The 27,021-nt window shown below is 36.9% G+C and overlaps 1 protein-coding gene across 4 annotated transcripts in view; it reads left to right on the forward strand.

Annotated features, from left to right (window-relative positions):
• The window catches only part of APAF1 (apoptotic peptidase activating factor 1), a 31,118-nt gene extending 16,897 nt beyond the window's left edge, over positions 1-14,221 (forward strand). For 3 of the 4 annotated variants that reach the window (XM_062611346.1, XM_062611345.1, XM_062611347.1), the window contains 13 exons: positions 253-384; positions 2,174-2,299; positions 3,383-3,544; positions 3,843-3,971; positions 4,734-4,859; positions 5,712-5,831; positions 7,252-7,377; positions 7,732-7,857; positions 9,468-9,587; positions 9,918-10,043; positions 10,791-10,916; positions 11,346-11,492; positions 12,603-14,221. In XM_062611346.1, the coding sequence (XP_062467330.1) occupies positions 253-384; positions 2,174-2,299; positions 3,383-3,544; positions 3,843-3,971; positions 4,734-4,859; positions 5,712-5,831; positions 7,252-7,377; positions 7,732-7,857; positions 9,468-9,587; positions 9,918-10,043; positions 10,791-10,916; positions 11,346-11,492; positions 12,603-12,746 (1,710 nt within the window). In that variant the 3' untranslated portion in view covers positions 12,747-14,221. Of the gene's footprint in view, positions 1-252; positions 385-2,173; positions 2,300-3,382; positions 3,545-3,842; positions 3,972-4,733; positions 4,860-5,711; positions 5,832-7,251; positions 7,378-7,731; positions 7,858-9,467; positions 9,588-9,917; positions 10,044-10,790; positions 10,917-11,312; positions 11,493-12,602 lie in introns of those variants that run through there. The other variant, XM_062611348.1, reaches the window with a different exon arrangement.
• The last annotated feature ends 12,800 nt before the right edge of the window (positions 14,222-27,021 follow it).

Here is a 27,021-nt window from a genome sequence, read left to right on the forward strand (position 1 = left end):
TATTGTAGTAAAACCTTTGTGAAATTCCAGTATTTATAAGATTCTAATCTGAATTATGCCCTTTCCCCTTGTAACTTATTTTTTCTAAGTGTAAATATGTATGCTTTCCTTTTATTTTCAAAACATTTTTGAAGTGTTAAGAATGGTTTAGGGCTTCATCTGTATTTCAGCATAGTTTACAGATTTTTTTTTTTTTAAATGAAGTACTTTAAACATATTTAAAAGTCTTTTTCATCCTTCAATTTTGTCTAGGTCTGGAATTCAAGAACAGGCCAATGTAGGCGTGTTTATGAAGAGCACTCAGAGCAGGTCAATTGCTGCCAGTTCAGTAACAGAAGTGGTCAGTATCTTTTAGCCACCTGCTCAAATGACACTTTCATCAAAGTAAGTGGAGAAGTTTGAGGTTGGTCTCATGCTGCTTATTATAACATTATAATATATAAATATATTTAAACACTGTAAATTATTTATTTTTTTTTTAATGAGCCTGGTAGAAGAGAGATAGCAACAGATTGAGCCTACTGACAGCAGCTCTGTAATCGTATTTCTGTGAGGCAGAACAGGAGGGGTGTTTGTGCTCAGCGAAGGAGAACAGGCGGTTCCTCTACTGGTAGGGCATGAAGGTGAAGGCTTTAGCAAGACTTTTAGATGGTGGTACGGGAATGGGACAACATAGGAATGAAATACCTGATTAAAAACAGCGTAAGAAAAATGAAGGCAGAAATTTAGGATTGAAAACGTGAATAATGTAAAAAACTGGATGCTGAAAGACTGGGGGGGGAAGTATTATGGAAGTGTAGCAGCTACATTTATTTATGAAATTGATTTGGCATAGTAAAGAAATGAAGGTGGAAGTCAACAAAATAACAGTATTCAAAGTAAGGGGTTTGTCATGTTAACCATCTGGCACTGTTCAGACTGGGAGGCTGCATCTGAGGGAAGGGGGAAACCAGAGAACCAAGTAAGACCTATACTGTGGCAAATAAGAGTGCAATTTCACAGTGCAACTATGCGAATTGTATAGCTAACTGGCACTGAAGATGTCTTGGCTGTAAATAAAATACTTGTCTTTGTTGCAGTGCATGTGCTGATCTGCAGTAGTGTGGTTCAAGGAGCCAGCTCTGCAAATACTTCTGTGTGGTGGGATCAGTTTTCTGCTTGGTTTAGTTCCCTGTAGTGGCTCCATTGCCCAGTTCCAGTGCAAGGGAGCTGCTGGGAGTAGACAGCAAAGAGTGAAATTGTTAGTGAGACAACTGTCACTTCCAGCTGTAGCTAGGAGGAATAGAGATTTTAGGATTTTAGACAGTGTTTGACACTTTTCATTTGTATTGAATGTCAGAACTGACATATGCACAATAATCAAAAGGGCCTGATTTTTTTGTTTTTTGTTTTCAGAGAACACCATAAAAGTGACGGTTCTTGTTTTGAGTTCTCACTTGAACTCTCAAATGTACTATTTGTTTAAATTATTTTTATTTATATAGGAAAAAAGGAAGGAATTTGGGCATGAAGAAAGGAAGCCTGGGCTATAGGCTTAGAAAACTGTGTGTGTGAGAGGGGTGGTGAGAAGGAGCCCTAAACAAACACATGGAAGTGTTCAAGGCCATGGGTGGGGCTTGGAGCAACCTGGTAATAGTGGAAGGTGTCCCTCTCTATGGCAGGAGGGGTTAGAACGAGATTATCTTTAAGGTTGATTCCAACCCTAAGCCATGCTATGATTCTAGGATTCTTCTAACTTTGTTAGTATGGATGTGGCAAGGATGATATTCAGACTGGCTAAGACTAACTGAAGAGATTTAATTTTTGTTATTACGTGTAAGTTACAGAATTCTGAACTTTAAAGTTGAAAGGGGAAGAGGCAAGAGGAAGCTTCTTCCTCAGTTTGAGGAAACTTTCAGTAACTTTCTGCTGTTCAAGGGTGTTGTCTGCACTGTACAGGAAGTTTAACTAGTTGTATGTAACTCTTATGTTAATAGTTTCATGCACATTAGCAGATGGAGTTAAATGTGGGGTAGTGCAGGGCATAACATCAAATCCATGAGGATGTGGGTAAAACTAAAAAAAAATCGTTGAAGTTTTAGTTGTTAGTGAATGATTTTGAGAAGAGCATGAACAGTCTGTCTTTGAATAGTTCTTTAATATGATGATATTTATATGTTTATTTCTCATGCAGATTTGGGATTTGAACAAAAAGTATTGTAGAAATACAATGATGGGTCATGAAAATTCTGTCAATCACTGTAGATTTTCACCAGATGATGAATATGTTGCTAGCTGCTCAACAGATGGAACAGTAAAGGTACAGAGTGTATTTTAAAATCATGTGTTTGTGTTGATGATGGCTTTGGGGGTTTTTTTGGTATAAAATATATAAGAAAATATGTGTGAGAAAACTTTGTGTCTGCATGATCAGCTTTAATGAATTAAATCCTGAAACATTTGATTAATGGTCCCAGATTAATGCAAGATGGCTTGTCCAGTACCAGCAAAAAAGTTGGGTGCCTGTAACTAAATCCTAGCTAGTTTCAGTTTGAATCCTTCACTTTTTCACATTTTACTTTTTTTCCTCTAATGTACTTTGTTAAGAAAACTGGATGTGTGTGTGTGAACCTTGTTTGTTTTAAATTAGTAAGTTTTTAGGTTAATAGAAAGTTCTGTTATCTCTGTCAATGAATCATCTGTAAACATAAAAGCAATTTCTATGTGTTATTTTTCATATATGTACTAGAAGTGACTTGAGAGGCTTATGTGTTTTTCCCTAGAATGTAAGTATTCTTTTTATTGCCTTTGGTTGCAACAGAACTACGCTATTTCAGAATTGCAGTTCTTAAAACACTTGTTACTTTTCTGTATTGTTGCTAAATCAGGAAAGAAGAGTTGCTTTAGCTGCTGTTATTCAGAAGGAAAATTGTAGTGGAGACAACAGAAGTAGTAGATTTTTGGCAGGTCCCTCAATGAAATTAAGGTGCAAAGCTAAATGTATGCCACATTTCTTATGGTGAGGGGACTTTTAATAAAGAGTTGCAGAGCAGGTTTATTTTTTTGTTTTATTCTTTTGTTAAGTAGATATTGAGACAGGATTGTAGCTGGAATGAGGGAACACAGGGAGAGGGTTCTGCTACAGTGTAAGCCTTTGTTGGGGTTTTGTTTATTTTTTTTCCAGTTTGTGGTTTTTAGTTCTTTTTGTCTAAGCCTTCTGGGTTTGTGAATATTCTAATGCTTTTTCTTGACCAGGGAATGTAGCAAAGGCTTTCTTTTTCATATTCTAACCCCCACCCCTGTTCTTTCTTAGAAGTGATTGGGAGTTAGCTCTCCCCTGTTGAATTCTGTATCGACATTGGTGAAAAGAGGTTTTGTGTATTTCCTTTACTTTTTACTGCAGCTTTGGGGAGTACGCTCAGCAAATGAACTGAAAAGTATTGAGATAAAAGACTTCTTCAAGAATGTAGATGAGCAACCAGATGATGTGGAAGTTTTAGTAAAATGTTGCTCTTGGTCCAGAAATGGTGACATGATTTTGGTGGTAGCCAAAAATAAGCTTTTGGTAAGTACCTTACTTGAATAATTTTTTTGGAGGTAGTATATTTCAATTAAATATTGGTAGTATGTTTCAATTACCTAGAAATTATGATTAAAGATAAAATTCTAGTCCATTAAGATGTTTCACGTATAAGATGCATGATTTTAAATGTGTGTAAAGTAAAAATATGTGGCCAGCAAGCTCATTGACTGAGAGGAATACCTTCTAAATTCAAGAATGAGCACTGTTGAATATACAAGCTGTTTGTCTCTAGTGAAGTTACTCAAACTGAGTGCTAACTACTGTGAGTCTGTGTTCACAGCTTTTTGGTGTTAAAACATGGGATTTGTTAACACAAGTCATCATGAGTTATCACAGTACAATCCAATACTGTGACTTTTGTCCTGATGATGAGTTAGTAGCAGTTGCTTTGTCTCACTGTTCTGTTGAGGTAAGTGATTGTCTTTTCTACAGTATACCTGGAAAAACTACTTGTAACGTAAAATGTTACATTTGTCTTAATAGTTTCTTGTATGCAGAGGTGAAAGAAATGTAGCTATATTAGCAGGCTTTCAATGTACTTCATTCTGTCTAATTTTCATTCGCTTCTGGTATATGAAATATAAGGTGGGAAATAATGTTTTAAAGTTGTATGTCATTTTGGACAACAGAACTCATGTTTATACAAAAACAATAGTCCACTAAATTTATTTAAAGTTACTGTTTTCACTCTAAGGAGTATTCCTTAGAACAAACCAAGCTCTACCATATGGTGCCACAAGAATGTGGAAACTCACTAAAAAGGAATGAAATATCTAGAGTAACTTTGGGACTAGCATGGCTTCAGCAAGCCTGTACAACTATTAGTTTTGGATTTGGGGGTTGTCTTTTTTTTGTTGTTGTTGTTGCCTGTTTTTTTGGGGGGGTCAAGTTGAACTTGCATTTTTTTACACTGTGAGTGATTTTTTTTTTTTTCTTCTTTTTTGCTTCCCCCCCCCTTTAAAATTATAGCAGTCAAAGAGGCTGCTGATTCCGTTTCCTTGTCCACCAAAATGTGATAATCAGGCAGAGTTCATTACCTCTGACTTCAGAATGAGAAGTAAGAAAATACTAGAAAAATAGTAATTAAGTATACTGCTTCTTGTTTTGCATTGTTTTCCTGTAATTTACATTCTAAATCCGTTTGAATTCTTCTTTCATATTTTTATTGTAGTTATGGAATATTAAATCTTTATCAAAAGTGGCATATTGCAGGGGACACATGAGCTGGGTTCATTGTGTGACATTTTCGCCAGATGGATCTTTATTTCTGACATCATCTGATGACCAGACAATACGTGTAAGATGTCATCTTTCCATTCTGAAAAAAGTGAATTTATATTATCAAATTACACATCTACAGAGTTGTTTTTTATAAAAATGTCACATATAATATATACATAATATATTGTTATATTTAGTATTTATGTTCACTTATAGCCAATATATATTTAGTTATTTGTTACAAAATTATTTAGATATACAGTAAAATGAGCTTGTTTTTTTACTTTGTTTACTATTTAGATAAATTTACTGTATATCTATGGGATTTGTGAAGTCCAGTAGCCGTTCAAGAGTAATTGTAACCTATTTTGTTTTAGATACTATTTAAATAAGAAATTGTGACTTTTTAAAGGATCCTAGCACACTTGAAGTTGCTTTCATTGTTAAATGTATTTGCATGTTAATAGTCAGGATAGTTTTCTATAATTGTAACGCCTCATTAAAACCTGTGAAAGCAGAAATATAGTTTACAAAAGTAACCTTTCTTTTTCTTCTAGTTGAACACTTATAGTCTTTAAATTTTGAAAGCAATTGAAGTATAGAAACCTCTACTTGGTAATTTTTGTAATTGGATCTTAACATTATGCTTTGGATTAGAAAATTGTAGACTTTATATCTATAGACTCGAAACACAGGGGAGTCAGCTAGTCATCCTGAAAAAAATTAGTTCTGTTTCATCCATTGGAATCGCCATAGTAATTGCATAACCTTACCTAGTAAATGAAAATAGCAGAAACATAATTTTCACTAATTTTAAAACTCAGTGTTACTTGTAAGTTTATAAGTCTTTGGCTTACAAGTAGTCTTACTCAGCCAGTTTTGTATTTTGTTCTTTAATAAAGTTAGTGAAATACTTTTTCTTCAACAGATTTGGGAAACAAAGAAGGTATGCAAGTCTTCTGATGCTGTGCTAAAAAGTGAACTAGATGTTATATTTCACAATGATGAAGTGATGATTTTGGCGATTTACAATCAGAAGCATTTACAAGTAAGCTGTATTTCTCAGTATGTTAATACCTTTGAATTTCATCTGCGAATGTCAGGAAATGGAGGAAGCACTGCAAGTACTGCTTGTCCATTGCTGTCAACACTTCAATTTGTAGCAGATAATTCCTAATGTGTGATAGCATTTTTATATCTAGAAATTCTGCCTAGTTTAGTAAGCAAAAAATTAAGTTTGAGGGGAAATTTCCACACAGATGTCAAAACTGAAGCTGGATGCAGAGGAACAGAACTGTTTTCATGACTGGGGAAGCTGTGGACTCTCCGGGTGGCTCAGATGTGCACAGCAATGTGTAATGTGTGCAGCATGTATAGACCAGGTGTTAACACAGCACATGTACATGATGCTCAGAACTGCTGTGTAATAGCTGAATCAATCATCTCAAGTTGGGGGAATGAAAGGTGTGAGCCCAAGTCTGCCAGTAGCTTTAGGAGAGCTTGGCATCCTGAATTGTAAAATCTGTAGCAACTACTATGTAATGTTGTAGTCTGGCTCTCATTTGAATTAGTAGACCTGATCTGTTTGTTTGTGATTAGTATATCCCTGTTGTAACTTTACCTGAACTATTTTCTAGAGGAAATGGTGCTTAGATTTTCTACCCTAAATAACAATATTCTGACATCCTGTAGCAATATAGTAATGAGAGAAGACTCCACTCTAGAAAGAAAATAGATTTTCTTTTACCCTTGCACAAGAAAAGAAATTGACTGAAAAGACAAATTGCGGTTAAGCATGTGTACTGTAGTTTAACAATATTTCTCTGCTATCACATCTCTAAAAGCATTCCTTCTTGCAGTTGTGGTGTTTTACCCTATGTAATTTGTAATCTCTCAGAATTGTGGTTCTAGTCACCTTTCAATTTACAGTATGTTATTTTTTAAACACTTCACACTGGTAGCTTTCTAAACCTTTGGAAATCATTGTATTCTAAAGACTTCTGTCTTCTCCCTCCTTCCCCCAATTGGGAATTGATTTGAGAGTGATACCGAGTTGAGTTTTGGTGTATTATATGTGCTAGTAAATTTAAAGTCATGCTTAGAGGATACACTTAAAGGATTTTATGCTCCATTTGGCATGTGTTGTATAATCTGGCTGGCAAGGTAAATAAATTTGAGTGTGGAGCTCACTATATGGCTTTTGAAATTTGGGAGTAGTATTTTATTTCCTCTAGTCAGACAAACTTTAAAAAGCCTTCTAATATAGAGATGAATTTCCTCTTGCAAACTTGTCCAGTTCAGAGAGCATTCTATGAAGATAGTTGCACTAACCTTCAAAGCAATTGGTTTATGAAAATAACTTGTCTTTATAATTCAAAGTTGAAATTGGCACACTCTTTAACATTCTTAGCTCTATATTTTAATTAAGTTTGAATTTAAAGATATTGTAATAACTTCCTATTTTGCAGCTTATCAATGGAAATACAGACAGTGTTATTATACAGACAGGAGCTCAAGAATCCCCCATTTCCTGCTGTTGCTTAAGTGAAGATCTTAAATTTGCAGCTTTTGGACAGGAGAGTGGAACAATAAAGGTATTACATCCTAAATTGATTTTTAAAAAGCAGAAGACCCTTCTTGGTGCTTTTTCTTTTTAAAGAAATATCACTTAAGTAACTTTGTACAATAATATTCTTCAATATAATACTTCAACGTTTTTACATTTGTGAATGATGTCTAAATGACAGTAATTTAAAGGTAGTGCTAATAATGTAGCTCTGAATTTCATTTTATCAAGGACTAAGCTAATATAAATTTTTTATTGTTCCAGGCCATTGACTGAGAATCACATCTTCACAATCCCATGTTATTTAAACAATAATTTGATGTTCTTTTCTTCCTTTTCCTCAAGTATGTAAAATATAATTATTTCATTCTTCATTCTAAAGGTATTACAGTTGTTGGATGGGAAAGTTCTAAAGTCCCGGGAGGCCTACAAGACATCAGTGCAGCATTGTCAATTTACATCTGATTATCAGACTCTCATTTCAAGTGCTCATGATGCAGTTATACAGGTTTGGAAGATATTTAAAAAGATAAAGTTATAATTTCCAATTTATTTTAAAAGATCATGTACACTATAGATAATGTAAAGTTAGTAAATGACTACTGTATTCTCTATTGCTTCATCTTGCAGCAAGACTGTAGAAACTGTAGCCTCTATTTATACCTTACATGATAATGAGTATTACACAATATCTATTTTTAATGTTGTGGATGACAGGCACCAACTCCTGTAAGATGGGGAAAGGAATGTTAGTTTTCAAAGGTTACTCAACACAGTTGTGATCGCATGAGTAAAGGATCTGTGATAAGACCCAGAACTGGCTATACATGGTAGGTCTGTCAGTGGGCTTGCTAAAGGAGGTATGAAGACCTGTCTCTGAGCAGGTTAGTGTGTCCACCTAGTCCAGTCCAGTCCTGAATACAGATACTAACTAGAAACAGAATGGCTGCACTAATGCAGTTTCAAATTAATCAGCTCTGCCTCTCAGCAGGGTAGATAGGCACCCGTGAAGCATTCTGGTGTGTCTATATTAGCATTTTAGCTCACCTCTGGGATGCATTTCTGAAATGAATGTTCTGGTCATTCATGCGTACTGTGCTTTAGTTTGCACTTCAGAGCAGTTACAGGCATACTGAAAGAATTCCTAAACCTAGAGCACATGCTGCAGGTGCTAATGAGCATTCAGTGCACACAGCCAAATTTGAGCTGTTTTAAATAAAGCCTCCAAAACACATGTGAGTGCTGGTTCTCAGCACTGTTTTGCTCACCAAATCCGTTCCAATATCAGTGTTTTACCTACTTGCTGATATACATGCAACCTAAGCAGCATCCGATCTGAAGCTAGCTTGAGTGCCCTCGCTGTGGTCAATTAAGCAGTACAGACCGCTCATCAGTTTATCGGCTTTGGGATCCTTTTCAGGTTGGTTTTCCTCTGAGTCGTCCGCTCCCTCTAGTGGACAGCGTCTCAGTTAAACCTCCAGCGTTGTCTGAACACCTCTGCTTTCTGAACTTTGCAGAAAATCCATTAATTTGAAAACTGTAAGATCATTGGAATTTAAATTGATACTTAATAGCTTCTGTAAAATAAACTTCAAGAACCTATTCAGCTTTCAGTGAATAGTTGAATTAAAAATGTGTCATTTTATTATAAAAATGCAAAGCAGAATGGCATTTCATTAAAAATACGCTTTAGAAATATGAAATAAAGTTAATTTAAGTATGGATAATATGAGGTTTGTGAGATAATGGAAGTCTGTTGCAATAATCAAAGGTTTAAAACCCCAGACTTCTGGGATGCCTAGAAAATTATTCATTTGCTTTTCATTTTTAAATTGCCAGTAAATTTTAAGCATCAAATTCACTTTGAGAATCAGATTGTGTTTATTATAGGGAACTTTCTCATAGATTGAGTATGTCATAGTATTTAATATTCAATCTTCAGCATCTCTCCTATGGATATCTTCAATATCTAACCTTTTAATTATAATTAGTTGCTGCCTCCATACGAACTTTTTATTATTCCTGTGACTTAAAAGTCAATTAGTTAATTCTTCTCATCTTTGCCATTAAAAGTTTGGGATTTTTTTTTTTTTTAAAGTATTCCATCTCTGTGATTAGGTATGGAATTGGCAATTGGATGAATGTGTGTTTCTAAGAGGGCACAAGGAAGCAATCAAGGCTTTTAGACTTCTGGAAAATTCAAAACTCCTTTCTTGGTCATTTGACGGAACCGTTAAGGTAAATAAAAGGCTGTGAATTGACAAATCACACACAATGCATTTCACCATCTTTTCTAACATTTGGTATTTTTGCACCTTGTGTTGCCACACATCTTACTGAGTTGATTCTAAAGTCTGAGGTGACTTTTTAAGACACAATTTTGCATTTTCTGTTTCTGGTAAGGTTTACAGTCTTTTATTTTAACTATACCAATAAGTACAACAAAATATTTGCCATATTAGAACTATGTAGTTGAGTTTATCTCTTATATATTCTTGTGTAAGATGCAGGTATGTTAACCTTTTTACAGTGTTACAGAAGTAACCTGTTTTCTTGTCTATTTGTTAGGTTTGGAATATCACTACTGGCAACACAGAAAAAGATTTTGCTTGCCATGGAGGCACTGTTCTTTCCTGTGCTGTTTCACCTGATGGTACTAAATTTTCATCTACTTCTGCTGACAAAACTGCAAAGGTTGGTTACTTTCTGTACACAGATAAAAATCATGGTTTATTTGTCCTGAAATATATGCTGTATTTTCTTTAATTCTGAGGTGACTAGTGATTATTTAAGCTATGCTGTTGTATTTTTAGTATTAAATTTCCTGCATCTGTGAACATGTTTCTAAAGCTATTACTGTTATTTCAGTATTCATCTTGGATATAACTTAAGGCTGTCCTGGTGACTTCTGTACAAATAAAATGCACATGTAGTGCACAAATTTGTGGAGAACACTTTGCTTAGTTTTCTGTATTGATTTATTAATAGTGTAACATCTTAATTTGGAAGCCTAAACTAAGAAAAAATTCTGGAACTTCCAGTGAAAGTGCTGTCCATAGGTTCTGGTATTCTCATTTGGAAGCAAAGTGCAAAAAGTAAACTGTTTAATATTCTGGGGCTGCTCCATTAGATTTTTAAAGTGTCCTGTTATATTTTCTAAAATCTAGCTTTAAACTGATTGATGAATTCTTTTTCTGTGAACAGCTTGAAACTTTCTTGTAAATGACTCAGTTTGATTAGAGTATATTCCAAGGTTAAAAAATACACTTGCATGTGGTAGTAAATGCCTTCTTGTGTGATTCAGATGATAAAAAGACTACAATATAATACATACATAAATGCACACACATGTATGCACATATATAAAAACATCTTAAGTACAGTTGAATACTAATGATTTTGAACTGTCTTTTTCACTTTTCTGTAATGTTTTCCATTTAGATATGGAGCTTTCAAAGTCCATTTGTTCTTCATGAGCTGAAAGGTCACGAAGCCTGTGTGCGGTGCTGTACTTTCTCTCATAATAACAAATTATTGGCCACTGGAGATGACAAAGGAGAAATAAGGGTATTGCTTCAATCTTGCTGTTTATTTTTCAATTCAATTGATAGTTCAGACAGAAAAGTTTTCACAGTTTGTCTAATTTGTTAGCATTGTGGTGAACATTTGGGAGTCAAAAATAGTAAAGTTTGCCACATGAGATTAGTTTGTAACCGTATTAATAGATTTATGTCCTGTGAATGCTGAGAAACTGATTCACATAATTTACCAATAATTCTACTGTGAATTGCATGCATGATCAAATCCTCCATATACATTACAGTTCTAAGAGGAGAATTAATTTATTCTGGTTATTTTGTCACGTCAAGTAGAATGCTTATTTGCAATGGTTTTGTTCTCTAATATTAAAAAAATACATTTCAGCTTTCTGTACTTGAGATTTCCCCCCTTCCTCCCCCTTAGGTTTACTTATACCCATACTCTTCCCTCTCTTAGATCTGGGACATGTTAACAGGTGCATTAGTTCACTCCTGCTCCCCAGTTACTGTAGACGAAGGAGAACCAACGCATGGTGGTTGGGTAACAGATCTCTCATTTTCACCTGACAGTAAAATACTTGTGTCCTCTGGAGGCTATCTTAAGGTAAGCCTTTAAACAATAAAATATCCAAACATGCCTAATTAAATGGCAGTGTTCTGATAATTCTAAATGAAAATGCAGATTAATTCAAAGAAAGAAACCTGAGATGTTTTACTGAACACAAAGCTCTTAAATTTTCATGACTGTTAAGCTCTTTTCACTTCTTCTGAAATCTGAAACCGCCCTGAAAAGGTCTCATACAAATTTAGACTTAGACTTGGAGTTTGGTTTTGAACACCATATATTCAATTCTTATTAGCTTCAGATTTTTGTTATTTTTATATTATTATCACTGTGTAGTTGTAAATCTGTATTATGCACACAACAGTAGTGTTACATATTTCATGAGGTGAGTAATAAGTAGTAAGACCACCTTTTATAGATGATCAAAGCTGAAGGTAATCTGTTTCGATATTTTTCTACTGCACTCAAATTTTGCAAGAATAGAGGGCATTGGAACAGTCAAGTAAAAGCGTTGTGCTGGATTGCGTTTGGTTCCATTTTGCATTGGTTTACAGTCTTTCCAAGAAATCTGAAATTTCAGATTTCAGTCTACATTCATGGAGCAAACTGATGGTGGAAGGTTTCTCTGTATCTTTGTTATTGGTGCTTACTGTAGATCTTAAAAAAAAATAAAAAAAAAATTGAGATATCACTGGAAAAAAAGTCTGTCTTGCTAGCAAAATTGTAAATGGTTGATCCTCTTGTGAATCCAGCCAAGTTCCTGAATCAAACCATAGTTTCAGTTATATTGTCTGACAATGTGTTTCATATATTCATTTGGTTATATAAAAATGCATAATCTTTTAAATTTGGGGCATGTTACAGTTTAAGTCTATTTTGTGGTGAGGCAAGAGGCAGTACCTCAATTTATTGGTTTGTATGCTTTCTTGAAATTGAACAGCTTTGGTCTTTTTGAAGTTTGAAAGTCTTACGCCTCTCTGCTAACTGGTCCTATATGTTTTCTACTGAAGATTGCTTGGGTTTAATTTCTAATTCTACGTTTTTGGGAAAAGCAGTCATCCGGGCTTGCCATCATAAGCCTGTTGATAGAATTTATCCTAAGCATTCTTCAACAAACTGAAAGTGTGTTCTTTTTTTCTTTTTTTTTAGTGGTGGAATGTAAATACTGGAGAATCCTTACAGACCTTCTACACAAACGGAACAAACCTCAAGTCAATACGTGTGTCCCCTAATTTCAAAGTGTATGTGACTGTTGATAATCTTGGTATTCTTTATGTATTACAGAAGATGTGATTCATGTGCTGAACACTGCAAAGATAATTCATTTTTTAAGATGGAAAGAAAATTGTGCTAAATGTTTGATACTCATTAAGATGTGAATTATATTTCATTGTTCATGTTGTCTTTATGTATATTTATGTACATTTATGCATGTATTTTCAAATGAACTTGCATGTAATTGTGGTTTTGTTAAGCATTATTATAATCCTTAAATCTTGATTTGTGTATTAAGTACATTGCTTCAAATTTTGTAAGGAAATTATATTAAGATTTGTTCAAATTAGTTAAAATTAATAACAGTGAAGAAATAATAGGAATTTAATACTTTGATATGTTGCTTTGTGCTATGACTAATGGCTAAATGTTCTCTAGCCATGAACAGAGCTATGTGAGATGCAAAAACATTTTTTTTTACTGCGATACAATGATTTTCATTTAGTACAGAATGGAAAGAATCAGGGACATCCGTTGTTTGAAAAATGAAACTAGTTATGTTGGTGCTTGATGTTCAGAACAAATCAAGTAGCTGATTTATAGTGCTTCCCACTTGCAATAAGAACCTTCACGCTTCTAACCTTGTGAAGATAAAAGTGCATTGTAACACATATGAGCTATTCCTATTGAGGAGAACATCTTGACTCTTGTTTTCTCAAGGCAAAATCTGAAAGGATTTTGTAATTGAAGTGGAAGAGATTGTACTGTATTTCTCGTCAAATGATGGATACAGCTAACCAGCTAAACTAAGAATGGAAAATATTTAAAAGGTATATATTGAAAAATATAAGATTATGTGAATTTTAGTCATTTTTTCTTTTGGAATTTGCATTGTTTATACAATGGATACATTTTACTTTCATCAGCTTTGTTTACATGAGATTCTATGAACAGGGATCTCTTGCCTGATAATATGTGATTATTATTTTTTTCTTAATTGTAATTTTTATAGTCTATTTATAGATTCAACATGGGGTAAAAATGTTTTGTACTAATTATACTTGACATATCTTTTGTGAATAATTAGATAACAATTTTTCTTAGATATCCAGTTTTGTTCTAGCAAATTGCCTCTCAACTGTTATGAGTAGCTGCACAAGGATTAATATAATGATTTTCATATTTTTATACTTGGCAGTAGAACACTCCATCTAAGTACTTGATTCTAAAAAGTACATTATAAGAGTCTCAACTGGTACTGAATAATGAAGTTCTAAGTTGTTTTTTTTGTGTGTGTGTGTGCATTTCAAAAGATTTAATATACATTCTTGGTATTTTCCTGGTTTTGACAACTGTTTCTTTTCCTCTTCTTTTAACTTGAAATTCCACCATTTCTAAGGTGCTATTTAATATGGGTCAGTGTAATCAAAGTACTGCTGGCAGAAATCTAAAGAGAAGGAATTCAATAGAAAAAATACGATGTTTTGTATTCTGAGTATGTACAGCATTCAATAAAGATAACCCAGGCAGTACTGGCCAAAGCTGTAAATAAATTTGACTTCCTGAGTGTCCTTACGGGCTATTTTTGTTTTGTTTTCTTTGGGGCTTTTTGTTTGTTTGGGTTTTTTGTTTTGTTTTGTTTAAAGGGTAAGAGAGAGGGGGAGTGCTGTTTTTTAAATTATCTTCTATTGTGTTTTTATTTTCAATTTAAACATAATGTTGTTTTACAAACTACATCAAAAGTACTTTGACAGGTAACCAACAGTATTAAATATAAGCGTGGAAGTATGAACCAACAAAAGGAAACTGAAGTCTTGGAATATGTGGTGCAATGTTCAGGACAGAGTTGCTTCTGTCTAGTTTGTACAGACCTTATCATCCCCCTCTGAACAGCTAAAGTTTTAAGGAGCAGGAATCTCCTCTCTGCCGATGTCCTTTGACTGCATAGGCTGTGCTGTTCTTGTTGCATGGGACCATGTTGGTCTGAACTTAGAGACCCAATTGGGTAAAAAGATAAGGATAAATGTTTCGTGTTAGGAATCAGGGCTGATAGTTGCCTTTTGTGACAATGCTAATGAAACTCTGACAGGAAAAACTGATCATGTTTTAATGAAGAAAGTGAATGGTAGATGAGCAGAGTTCATAGACGATTTCAATTTTGAAGTAGGAAGCAAGTAGCACAAAGCTTGAAGAAGTGTGAGATAAATAGTCAATCCTTCAATTACTCTGCAAGAAAAACAGCACAGCAGCTCTAATTCCTGAAACTGAGGAGTGCTTCATAGAAGGTGGTGTTAATAGAGTCAGGATGGTTGCATTCATGTGCTAATGTATGGAGTTGGCTGTAGGCCTTTTTTAGTTTAGGTGGAAGAGAAATAGCGATGAGAGAGTCTGAAGAGCCAAACAACAGATTTGATTTGCAAGATATGATGACAATTTAAATGGAAAATTGTTAAAATAGGGACCAACCAAGGCCGCCACATCTTTAAAATACTGAAGAAGCTTAAGGCAGTTTACCGTAATGAGTCCTGCTGTGTCATCTGGTTTAGTTGTTCTCTTTGATGTGAAATGTATTTTGAAGAAAACAAAAGAAAGTTTGGCCAGAAGCAATTTTTATGTAGATGGAACATTAGTGCTTCCATTATCTCTTGTAATGCCAGATCAAATTGAATCAGCCTGCGTTAAAATTTAGCTGATGAGCATTGCCAATTTTATCTAGTTCTTTAACTGAAATCATAATATGCTTTTGTGTAAACAATTTTTAGGTACATTTCCTATTCATGATGCCTATCAGCTTCTGCAGAAGTTTCGAGTCTCTTCACTTTGGCAAGTAGACCTGTAGTGCCTTCACAAATCTTTTCTCTCTTTTGTTTATCAACAAGGAATTTTATCCATATGTGACACAGCTGCTCAAGAGGATGCTTTATATTGCCTTGAATTGTACTAATCCTTTTAACTACATCATTCCCTTTCCCCCTCTCTTATCTTACACAGTCATTTGAAATGGAACTGCAACTGGAAATGCACTTAATTGTCTGAGGTTTTTCCATGTTAAAGTTTATAGATCTCTTGTTGTGATGGAGTGTGTAGGTAGAGCTGGAACTGGTTAACCTGTTGGCAGTAGAGGAACATCCTCCACCCCAAAATTATTCTCTCACCCCTAGAAAATGATGCAGTTAAACTCTATATTACAGAATGCTGTGCAAATTGTTGACCCCCCCTCAGTTTTTTTTTATTTAGTGAAGTCTCTGTATGGGACCCAGTTCCCCAGGTTGTATCTAGCTATGGCAGAGTCTGTGTCCTTGTCTCTGCTTTCCCAAGGTGTTTTACAGAAGTTGATGGCTTTGCCAGTTTCAGGGGGAAAGACAGGCTGAGAAAACAGTCTGACTTAGGTGGTTTCTTCTGCTCTTCCAGAACAAAATATTGCAGGGAGGCCACTCCACCCCATCTTCAGGAAGCCAGTAAATCCAGACTACCAGCAGGTCATCAAGAATTTAGGTATGTTCTTGCAATTGCCAGTAGAACATGAACCCCATACCTAACTGTTCAGTTGCCTTTTCTCCTACATACCAAAAAGAGATGCGGTGGCAATGCCAAGGAGTGCAAAAGTTAGCCTTGCAGCTGAGGGATGCTTTCTGGTATTTCCCTCTGACAGCCGACACCTGGGTATATTTGCCCACATTTTGGTTTCCTCCTCCATCGACTGTAAAGAAACAAATTTATTTGGGCTCATAGAAAGTGATAGAAGCTCTGAGTACTTGGGATGCCTCACTTCTGTTGTGATTTCAAGAGCAGAAGCTAAATGAACCTTAGTGTTGGGAGAACAGGGAGTGTGCCAGATACTTGGAACACTAGTGTGATTTTTGTGCTCAGTTTCACTTTGCTCTTTCAAACAAGGAATGGGACACAATCACTGGCTTTACCAATATGCAATGAGATATTGAGACTAGTCTTTTTTTTGGCTGTTAAGGTGCATCCTAGAAGATCCAGTGAATATGAAGGAGTAGTATTTTCTGTCTGCGTGTGTGACCAACAATTTCAGCACTTCTTCTCTCTTGTCTGCATGATATAGCACAGTTGTGTGATAGTTGGACTAGCTGAACTATTTAAGTGCTGTGTTTGCTCGGAAAGTATCTGTGATTCAATAGGCAGTTTCTTTTCTCTCTTGAGGCCTGACTGTTTGCAGAACAAATTAGCTTCCTGTGCTTGTTTCTATTTAACAAACCACAAACTGTATGCATGACAAGTGCTCTGAGAATGGTTAGATTCAAGTCCTTCAGGCTACAGCAGATTCTTGTTCTGTACTGAAGAGGGATCATCTGAGTACTCAGGATACCACAATTAGACTGTGTTTATGTAGTATTTTTCATCTTGTATCTACTTCTTTCAATTTATTTGTATCCTTTTTTAATTATTTTTTTAGCTTTGTTCAGGTTCTCTAATAACATATGAGCTACATGAATTTTGAAAATCATGATGTTTAAAATAACTCAAAATGAAGCAGAGACAAATTTACCCAATCCAGCTGTGTAGGAGTAGATACAATGCTACTTAAAGTATGTGTTATTTCTAATACATAAAATAATGTAAAGTCTGCTTAATATTTAAAATGCCTTTTAAAAATTCTATTTTACATTTCCCTCTTTTCTAAAGCAGTAGGCCCTTTTAATTGTTCTTTACTATTTGTATAGCAAATTTCATTTATGTACTTAGCCAGTACTAGAAAACAACATGAGAACAGGGATTTCCTATAATTCTGAAAATCACATTATTTGTCTCCAAAGAAAGCAATAACTGGCCCAGACTTCTCTTCGTCACTAGAATTAATATTCAGGTTTATGTGTGCTAAGCCATTGTAGCCTGCTGGTTCAAGCTCTTATTTCAGTGCTAATAGGCTTGCAGTGTTTTGAAATCAAGTTTTCCAGTCCAAGAGACACAATGGCAGGGATGTTTCTGTCCGCACTTCCCATTTAGAGCCATTTAAATTCATCTTTTGATACTATGATGAGTATTGGATGTTGTTTATAAGCCCCTTGGCAGAAGTAGTTTAGGAAGAAAAGATTAAGGAAACACTGAAAAATATGCTTTTGTTTTTACAGTGCTGCAACAATGCATGAGAAGAGTGGCATATTTTTAATGCAAGATTTGGAGATGCTTAGAGTTTTGTCTTTTTAACAGGTGTTTAGTTTGTGGTGCGGGGTTTTGTTCCTTTTTTTGTTTTGGTTTTGTGTTTGTTTTGTTTTGGTCTTGTTTTTTGGTTGGTTCATTGGTTGGATTTTTTTTTTCGTAGAGAATAGATGAATGAACAGCCATAGGTGTATGCCAGGAGAAGTCAGTCTTTAAATACAAATCAAACATTTTGTTTTAAAGAATCCACTCTAAAGCCAATAGTCATGTCTTGGTGTTGAGCACTCAGCATCTGGACAATAGTGTAGATACACAAGTTGGTAGCTCCTAATTTTTGCAGTGTATTTGTGTGTTTTCTTACAAGGTGCCGTGGAGTTCACTTATATTCATTACCCTATAGCAATTACACATTTTATATTTCCTGCTGTACAAATGAGAGATTGGAGGAAATGTGTGGAAGGGGTCTCATCAATATGTGACTTGAACTTCAGAACTGGGAAATGTGAGGAAGAAGAGTTTCAAGGAGTTTAACATGTTAAATGTTGGTTAAATTTTACCTTTATTTGAATATATGTTTAACAATAGCATGAAAAAAGGTCACCTGAGTGCATGTGAATTTTCAATATATTTATAGAGATATTTTTAACATCATGCAGAAGTTGCACTCTCAATTTCTCAAAGCCAAACAGTTGTGGCTTTTGTCCACTCTAAAAATTATAGAGCAGATACTAATATTTTTTCTTTCTACAGTATCAAGGATGCAGCTATTAAATTGCTGCTCTGACTCAGCAGCTGATTTTTTTCATAGTCTGAAGCACTGGGATTGAGGTAGATCTTCTGAGTACATGTTCATTCAAAAGAAGGATGCTTAAGTGGCCAAACTGAATCTGTGGAAGAAGAGTGTGTTTTTCACTGCAGGATTGCAAGTGAATACCTGTCAGAGACAGGTACAATTCAATTGAACTACATGTGGCCTGTAATTTTCTTCACAGTTTATCTCGAGCATTTAAATTTGGTTAAAAATATGTTAAGCAGTAGATGGCAATAAGCTAAAAGCTAATTTGATTCGTTTATCTCCTTTTTCAAAAAATATCTTTGTTCAAAGGGTTAAAATGTCAGTTGTGGTAGACATGGAAAAAAGTCTTGAAATTATGGTCTATTTTTGCTTTTAAAGTTCTATTACCTCTGCAGCTTTTTACACTTTGCAGTTTCTCTGCTTTACCCCTTATTACATCTCATATTTAGTCCTTTGTTACTACTGCCTACCTGTTTTTCAAATGTTTCAAATGCTTTTCCACTGTTCAGGGTTCTAGTATTGATAATGCTAGGGGAAGATTTGCTGGAACAAAGTTGTATTTCACTCACTATCCTTTCTTTTATCCAGAGTGGCCTTGTGGAATGAAGCATTTTCTCAAATTGTGTTCTGGATCTCTCTGGTTTCTTCAGTGTGTGTTAGTGAAAAAACAACGATCTCCAACAAGCTGTTACACAAGTGCTTTTTTGCATTACATTTGCTTTTTTATGCTAAAATGTGAGTCTGGGGAATAAAGATCATATCTAAAAATGATTTTCTGACATATATATTTCAGTTTTCATACAAATTAGATCTGCTTTTCAAAAATTAAACCACAGTGCTCACACGGCTTTTACCTCTAGTTTGCATCACTTACTTTGCTCCTTATTTGAGTTCTGTCATGGGCTAGAAACCATTATAAGATATATATCTGTCCATGTGTTCATTTTGTTAAGCAAGAATCTATCTGGCAAATGAGAATTTGATCACAGTGAATACTCTGAGAATTTAGCAGAAAATAAAAGTGGTCTTAACTTTGATATACTCTTCTTTCTCACAAAAACAAAGTTTGGATGTTGAAATTAGTGAGCAGCTTTGAGCTTGGGTGTCTTCTGTTTTGAATGTGTTCTGTGCAACATTTGAGTTCAAAGAAAGTGGTTTTCCCTATTGAAATGACCAGACTGAGATATTTTTTTCCTATTTCTAAGTAATTTCGTGGCTGCTGAGATTCCTTGAAGGGAAAAATTGGAAACACAGTCAAAACTTCAAAGCGAGAACAGCTCAATTGGGTATTGTAACTCAAGGACTTGGTCCAAATAGGAGGACTGCAAAACTTCTCCCCCAGGGCAAGTAAAGACAATTTAAGTGACTGCAGTCAGAGATCAGTAGCACAGATATTCCAGTAGCAGTGGCATGTTAAAGGTGTAACTGTAATGGTTGTATAGTGACTGACAGAAACTACTTATTTTTAACAGTTAAGCACTTTTTGCTTTCCATTTGAAACACAAATTCTGCTCTTGCAGATTCTTTGACTTTGCTACTTTGCTTTTTCTTCCTCTAAGCCAGTTTTAGAGTCTATTTTGAATAGGATATTCAAATAATTCTGGCATTTATCCTTAAGAACTGGGTACCTTAATCTATCTTTCCTTTTCAGAGTTGTTTTTTCCCGACAGATTCTGCTATGTTAAACAAGTAAAGCCATATAACAAACATTTCAGTAATCAGGCTAACATAAAGTACTCATAAATTATCACCAGGCAGCTCTAAATCTGTCATAAATTCTTACCGAGTTGCTCACAGGAATGTTTATGTAATTGAAAGAAACTATAGAAAGGAAGTTAAGTCTCCATTTTACAAGTTAAATCAACTACAGCGAGATGAAAAACACCCACACATTTGGCTTTGGATCAGTGGAGACGTTCTTGAAAAGCAAACCTTTATGAAATTTTGATTATGAAATCAAATTATGAAATTAAATTCAAGGTGTAAAGATTAGCAGTTTTTCAAGTGTCACCGATTTGTATGTTGCTTGCATATTCCTTGTATAACAGGGTATCACCTTGATCAGGGAGTTACAGATTTGGAATTATTCCAGCAAAACTATTTTTGGCATAGATGGGAACATGGATGTAATGTAGGATGTGTTCAAGCTGGGAATTATTGAAAAGGGTTCAAGGAGTTACAGTTCCACAGATGTGAACCCCTCTTCTTGCTGAAGACATGAACCCACCAAACCTGCTGAACAAGATGTTATCTTATATGACATCCATTAAAAAAGAGGTGTAGAAGATGCAGTGAAACATAGATAAATGTGTTAGGGGATGGTTATGATATTTTAGATTGCAGATTGCAAAGTAAAGCATGAAAGTGACTGATACGGGTTTGCACACCAATGAGTGAAATACCAGTAGGCAAAGTAAATGAGAGGTCATTTGTATTAAACCTATGCAGTTAACAAAAAGCAGCTTATTTCATTGATCACAGTGACACAGTTATGAAATATGATGTTGGAAAGACAATATATTTGGAGTATATTAATCACAGGGACAGGAAATTTATAATCTTAACAGGGGCAAGGATGCGTTTTTTCAAACTAAAGAATTTTGAATTGGCGGGTCCAAACAATAAATAGCCAATGTCCGAGATGGATAAGATGAAGTGTCCTTTGAATCACACCTTGAAAAAATGAAAAATTTCTAAAGGATTGTGAATATGATAATTCTCGTGTTTTGAAAGAAGTGGTCAAGGCAACTATTGACCTGAAGTCAGTCCTGACTAAAACAGTGGAATGGCAGATTTAAGGTTATATGGGAGAGTCTATCCTGAACATCACAGAATGTGTCTAGGTGTTGCTGATTGATGTGGGTTTATGTTCTTTGTGGTGAGACACTGGCACAGGTTACCCAGAGAAGCTGTGGCTGGCTGCTCCACCCCTGACGGTGTTCAAGGCCAGGTTGGATGGGGCTTTGAGCAGCCTGCTCTAGTGGAAGGTGTTCCTGCCTATGGTGGGGAATTGGAACTGGATGAGCTTTCAAGTCCCTTCCAACCCGAACTGTTCTATGAGTCTATGAAATTGGCTGCTTTAGGAAGTGCAGCACTGCGCACAGGTGATCTATGCCTTCAGGTAAAACATGTTTTGTTTTCCTAGTGCGGTTTCATTGTAGATTGTGTCATACAGTGACTAGATTTCTGCCTGGGAAATAGGTTTGCCCCCGGGACCAAGCGGCGGCGGGAGCGGGGCCGGAGGCCGCGAGGGGACGGCTGCCGGTGGAGGAGGTCGGGGCGGTCGAGGAGCGGAAGGAGGCGGCTGCCAAGCAGCGGGAGAAGGCGGCGGAGGAGCCGAGCCCCGCGGCCGAGCCCAGCCCCGCGACGGCCGAGAGCGTTCCCCGGAAGCCGCCTGCCGAGCCCCAGGAGCATGCAGGAGACCACGGAGCATTTCCCAGCAAGGCAGAGGAGGAAGAGCTGGACTCAGGAAAAGAGAAGCTGGCGGTGGGAGAGCCGGCAAGCACAGCAGCTACACCAGCCCCAGTGACAAGTACAGCAGCATCGTGTGAGAGTTCTGAAGGGTTTGAATGGCCTTTGGGTATCCTTGGGACCTGCCTGCTGATTGTGATGGGGATCAGCATGTTGGCACACACACAGCGTGTGTTTTACCCACCGCCATTTAGTCTGATCTCAAAAGTTAAGCGGAGTCAGGTTTGGGTCTTGTCTGGGGTTAGACGACGATATGGGGGACCAGGAGATTTTCCCCAAGGCTGGACAGTGATGAGTGGCAGGGTGTGTGGGACAGTATGAGCGAGTATCTAGTCCACTGGGCCCTCCAGTGCTTTGGAAGTGTCGGAGATGGAAGGCAGCTGTATGGAGTCCCCAGCAACAAGCTGCAGAAACTGCTGAAGGGGACAGTGAATCATTTTGAGCCTGGTGGGCCCAATGCACTTCAGGCCATCAGAGCAGAGATGCAACACAGAGATGGACTCATGATCGAGGGGTGGACTTAGCAATGGACACTATTGCCCAGGTTATTCACGAGTGTGAACACTGCACACAGTCTCTCCTGCTCTGGAAGACTGTTACAAGAGATGGAGCCCAACATCATGGACCGAATGAACTCAGCAAGTTTATAGGGATTGGTCCATGCACTAAGAAATGACCCCTTTCTCTCTGTCTGTGTGTGTCTGTGGATGTATATATATCTGTAAGAGCGATATTGAAAATCTGGGATCTGAGCACGACGTGAATGGTATGGAATAAGGGGTGGATAATGTCCTGGGTCCAGCAGTAGCAGTCATGTTTCTCCTTCTTGGTAGCTGGTACAGTGCAGTGTTTTGACTTTCGGCCTGGGAACAGAACTGATAGCAATGTTTTGGTTTGTCCAAGGACTTTGTGAACCTCATGCTCTGCCAGGAGGAGGGGAAGCCAGGAGGAAGCAGAGACAGGACACCTGACCCAAACTGACCAAAGAGGTATTCCATACCACAGCACGTCATGCCCAGGAGGTAACTGGGAGTTAGCCGGAAGGGCTGGGAGACTGCAGGGTTGGAGGAGGTATCGGTCGGTGCTTGGTCGGGCTGGGGGGGCAAGTTATCGGTCAGCTGCGGTGAGATGTTGTATTCTCTTCCCTTGTTATTTCCTTTATCATTGTTATTATTGGTGGTAGCAGTAGTGATTTGTGTTATACCTTAGTTACTAAACTGTTCTTATCTCAACCTGTGGGAGTTGCATTCTTTTCGATTCTCCTCTCCATCCCTCTGGGAGTAGGGGGAGGGCAAGAAGGGGGGGAGTGAGTGAACAAGCTGGCTGGCTGGGTTTGAACCACGACAGTGATATATTCCAGACTATATAAAATAGTGTAAGCGTATATAGGTAACTTAAAAAAATACTACTAATTTTTGCAACAAAATTAAAGAAATAAGTAGTGCTACCCTCAATTATATTCATTCGGATATTTTTGCTTAGAGACATGCTCAAGCCCTTAATTCTGCAGCCTGCAAATTATCATTATCCAACAGTTACAAGCAGAAGAATGAAGGCTGCACTGCATCTAATGCATTTGTGAAATTAGTGTAGTCTTTTTTCCTCATGGTGTCACTATAGGATAAATTTAATGCTGTTTAGGTATTCTCTGCTCTGAGCGTATTTCCATTTCCTTTGTCTCACTCTTTCTGTATTCTTTATTAAGTGTTTAGAAAAGATGATAATGAATATACTGCCTTGAAATTTGGACATGCTCTCTCAAGCACTGACCCATCTTCAGCATTGTATGTGAATTTTTGTTTTTTTAATAGGATTTTATTAGTATAATACATTTAGCTTTGGAAGAGGATCTGGAGAATTTGAGCAGCTCTTCTAATGACTTGAAGATAGGAATTGCCGTGTTCTAAAGAAATCATAAAAAGGTTTGTATCTTACAATTAAGTGAGCTTACGATGTTAAATCCGAGATGTATTTTCCCTGTTTTTGGAAGAAGTCTAAGGCCCTCAGTTTCTATCTAAGCTTTGCTTTTTATATCAAGCCTTTGTAAAATGTTTTGAATTCGGCTTTTTAGATTGATACAAAGATAGTTTTCTTTTCCAAGCTGTTAGTGGCAAGAGTAAAGAGAGAGAATTTTGTTTCATTTACATACCTGATGGCATTTTCATCTGTCTAGTTGTTTCCACTTTACCCAGAGCCACATTCTCAAAGATATTTATGTACGTGACTTCCACAGTGGAAGGATAAAAGATGTGCTACTAGCAAATGCATATAAAGTAGGACTGAAGAGAAATTTCTTTATGGTATTGTATAAGAGCGGGAGCCAGGGAAAGAGGTGCTGTTTCCCATTCCTGCATTTACAGCACATCTTTCCTGAAAGGTGAAAACCATAGGCCTTTTTCTTGCCTTTTCTGCCTTTTCAGTAGAACAGCAGCATTTGGGCTGGTTGCATTCAGGTTTGTAATGAGGATGAGTGTGACTGTCCAGTCAGTAGGAAGGATATCATCCACAAAATCTATGTTCTAGTGTGAACTCTGGCTGCAAATCAATCTTGTGTGTTTGTTTCAGTTAGCTGAGCTTGTGATCAGCCTCTGTCTAGCTTGGGTTATCATCTCACAGGTGTGAAAATTAACTAGAACCAGTGTATTCAAAAGTGGACTTTATAGTAGTATGGTCAGTTTGCTAGTTCAACAAAGAAGTTGGTTCACTTAAAGAAGTTATAGAGAACTAAGCAGTTGTGGAGCTTTTCAGTAGAAGCCTGAGCATTATCCTCTTGTGCCTTCCAGTGAGCGGAAAATCCTGTCAATATTTCTAGCAAGTTAAGAGTCTTTTATTCTCTGACTCCCCTCAGCTGGTCTTTTTTATATGAGATAATGGATATCCCTACTAAGTGGGTGGGTAAATGCCCACCATCTAAATAGTGTCTCTAATTCTTATGCCATGTCTTTCACTTACATGCTTGTTACTGCCACACAGTTCCTCCATAGAGTCAGTTGTTCTTTGGGCTGGTAGTTTGGGCACAGTTGAAGTTACTATTTCTAGACTGTTGTCTTGATGACAACTTAAGACATCATCTTCTAGTGAAGTGTGAAGCAGGACAGCTAAACAACACATACTGAAAGAAATCTAGGGCAAAATTAAATGACAGTTCTGCACATGGCACAAACTGCCTAAACCTAGGATGGAAGCTATGAACTATCACATTTGGATGTGAAAGTTTATTAGTTGTCTAGTATGCTGCTTTCTTTTCAAAAGGATGGGCACAACCTTTTTCATGACCTGATAATTCTCTTCTCAATGGTGATTTTATGGCCTTGCCAGTTTTTGATGCTAAGGTGTTGGCTTCAAACTGCAAGGCATGTGTAACACTGTTGTTCTGAAGGAGAGGCAGCTTCTCATAAACTTATTGGTGGAATACCAGAACCAGATATGCTGAGTGTCTTTTCCTGTCAGCTGTAAGCTGTAGCTCTTCTGGCTATTAATAAACACCAGACCAGGCTGAAGGAGTCACTATGTTGAGTCTGAAATGCAACATCTGCTTTAGGAAACCCTCCATGTCCACCACACAAAATTCCCACTGGAGTTTCTCCAGTCTTTAAGCTTTTTCCCAGCAGCTTTTCTACCTTGCATATTAGAGACCTCATTACCCAAATAATTCTCAAAATCCTTTGTTACCCACACTTACCTCACTTTGATTCCAACTTCCTTATCTTCTCAATGTCAAATGCAACCTACTTCTGTATCATCTCTCTTTCCTGTTCTCTACCCTCCCACTTAAGGCAGTTGTTGCAATTAACTCCTGGTTTTACAACATCCAAATGCTCCATTTCTTCACATACTCTCCTTGACTGCCTCTGCTTCCATCTTACCTTGAGTGTAGAGGTCAAAAATAGCAAATTTCCTAATTTTCTGATCTTTTGGAGATGTCTGGCTTTTTCCATACCTTCATTCTTAAGACTGATCATTGTCCCCTTACTGTCCACTTCCAGCATAATAGGAAATTGAATGGAAAGTCACCTTGACCAAGACTAAAGATCAAGAGGTAACTGCTCTGGGTTAGTGCGGGTTTGCAGGAGTTTCTTAAGATCTGAAGAAATCACTGCCCGTGTCAGAGAGGACCCCATGGACTTCTCTCCATCTGGCTTGCAGCAGTGTCAACTGGTGAGGGAAATGTTTCCCTCTAAAATGTCAGGTTTCTGCAAGTACAGAAGTGCCTTGTACCTGTTAATTCTTCTTTCCAGTCTCAACTTCTGTCTGCTGTGGGAGATCCAATTGTTCACTGCGTCACTGTGTCCCCAAAATTTTCTCATCACGTTCATTCCCTGCCCCACCACTCTTTCATCTGTCTCATCTTTCATCAGCCTTGCTAGCCATCCTCAGTCTCTTTTGCCCCAATTCTCTCTCTCAGACAAGTTCAGCTGCTTACTGTGCCACCTTAACTGCTTGACATCTCTTTGATGAGCCTTGATCAAATTCCTGCAAGTTGCCAGTTCTTCCTGTTGTTTCACTCCTTTCCCTTACATCTACTTAGAGTTGTGCTGCAGCTCCTGTCTCATCCTGTAGCTTTAGGGGTCACTCAGCTACATAAGAGGTGCCCCAGTTTCATACCCTGAAAATCTGGCGACTTTGTACGTTTGATGCCTAAAGTTAACGTGTTTTAACATAACTCCCTATGTGAGTCTTTATAGGGTGTGATTAAACACAGTAAGTCAGCAGTTCAGTAGTGTACTAAAGACCCAGTTAGTTAATTAAGGACTTTAAAGTATGAAGTATTTGCCATCTGTAAACAAAATCTGTATTCGAAACCAAAACTGTCTCCATAGCAATGCCTGGGTTTTCACAGGACAAGATCCAAAGCCCAGTGAAAGCAGAGAAAGGACAGGGGAGGACCTTTCACTGATGTCAGTATCCTTTAGATCAGGCCCCTTATTTCCTTTAGCAATGAAGAAATGATGCACAAAGCAC

Source organism: Pezoporus occidentalis, unplaced genomic scaffold, assembly GCF_034315485.1.
Source record: "Pezoporus occidentalis ecotype Australia unplaced genomic scaffold, CSIRO_AGI_Poc_V1 ctg152, whole genome shotgun sequence".
Taxonomy (NCBI): Eukaryota; Metazoa; Chordata; class Aves; order Psittaciformes; family Psittacidae; genus Pezoporus; species Pezoporus occidentalis.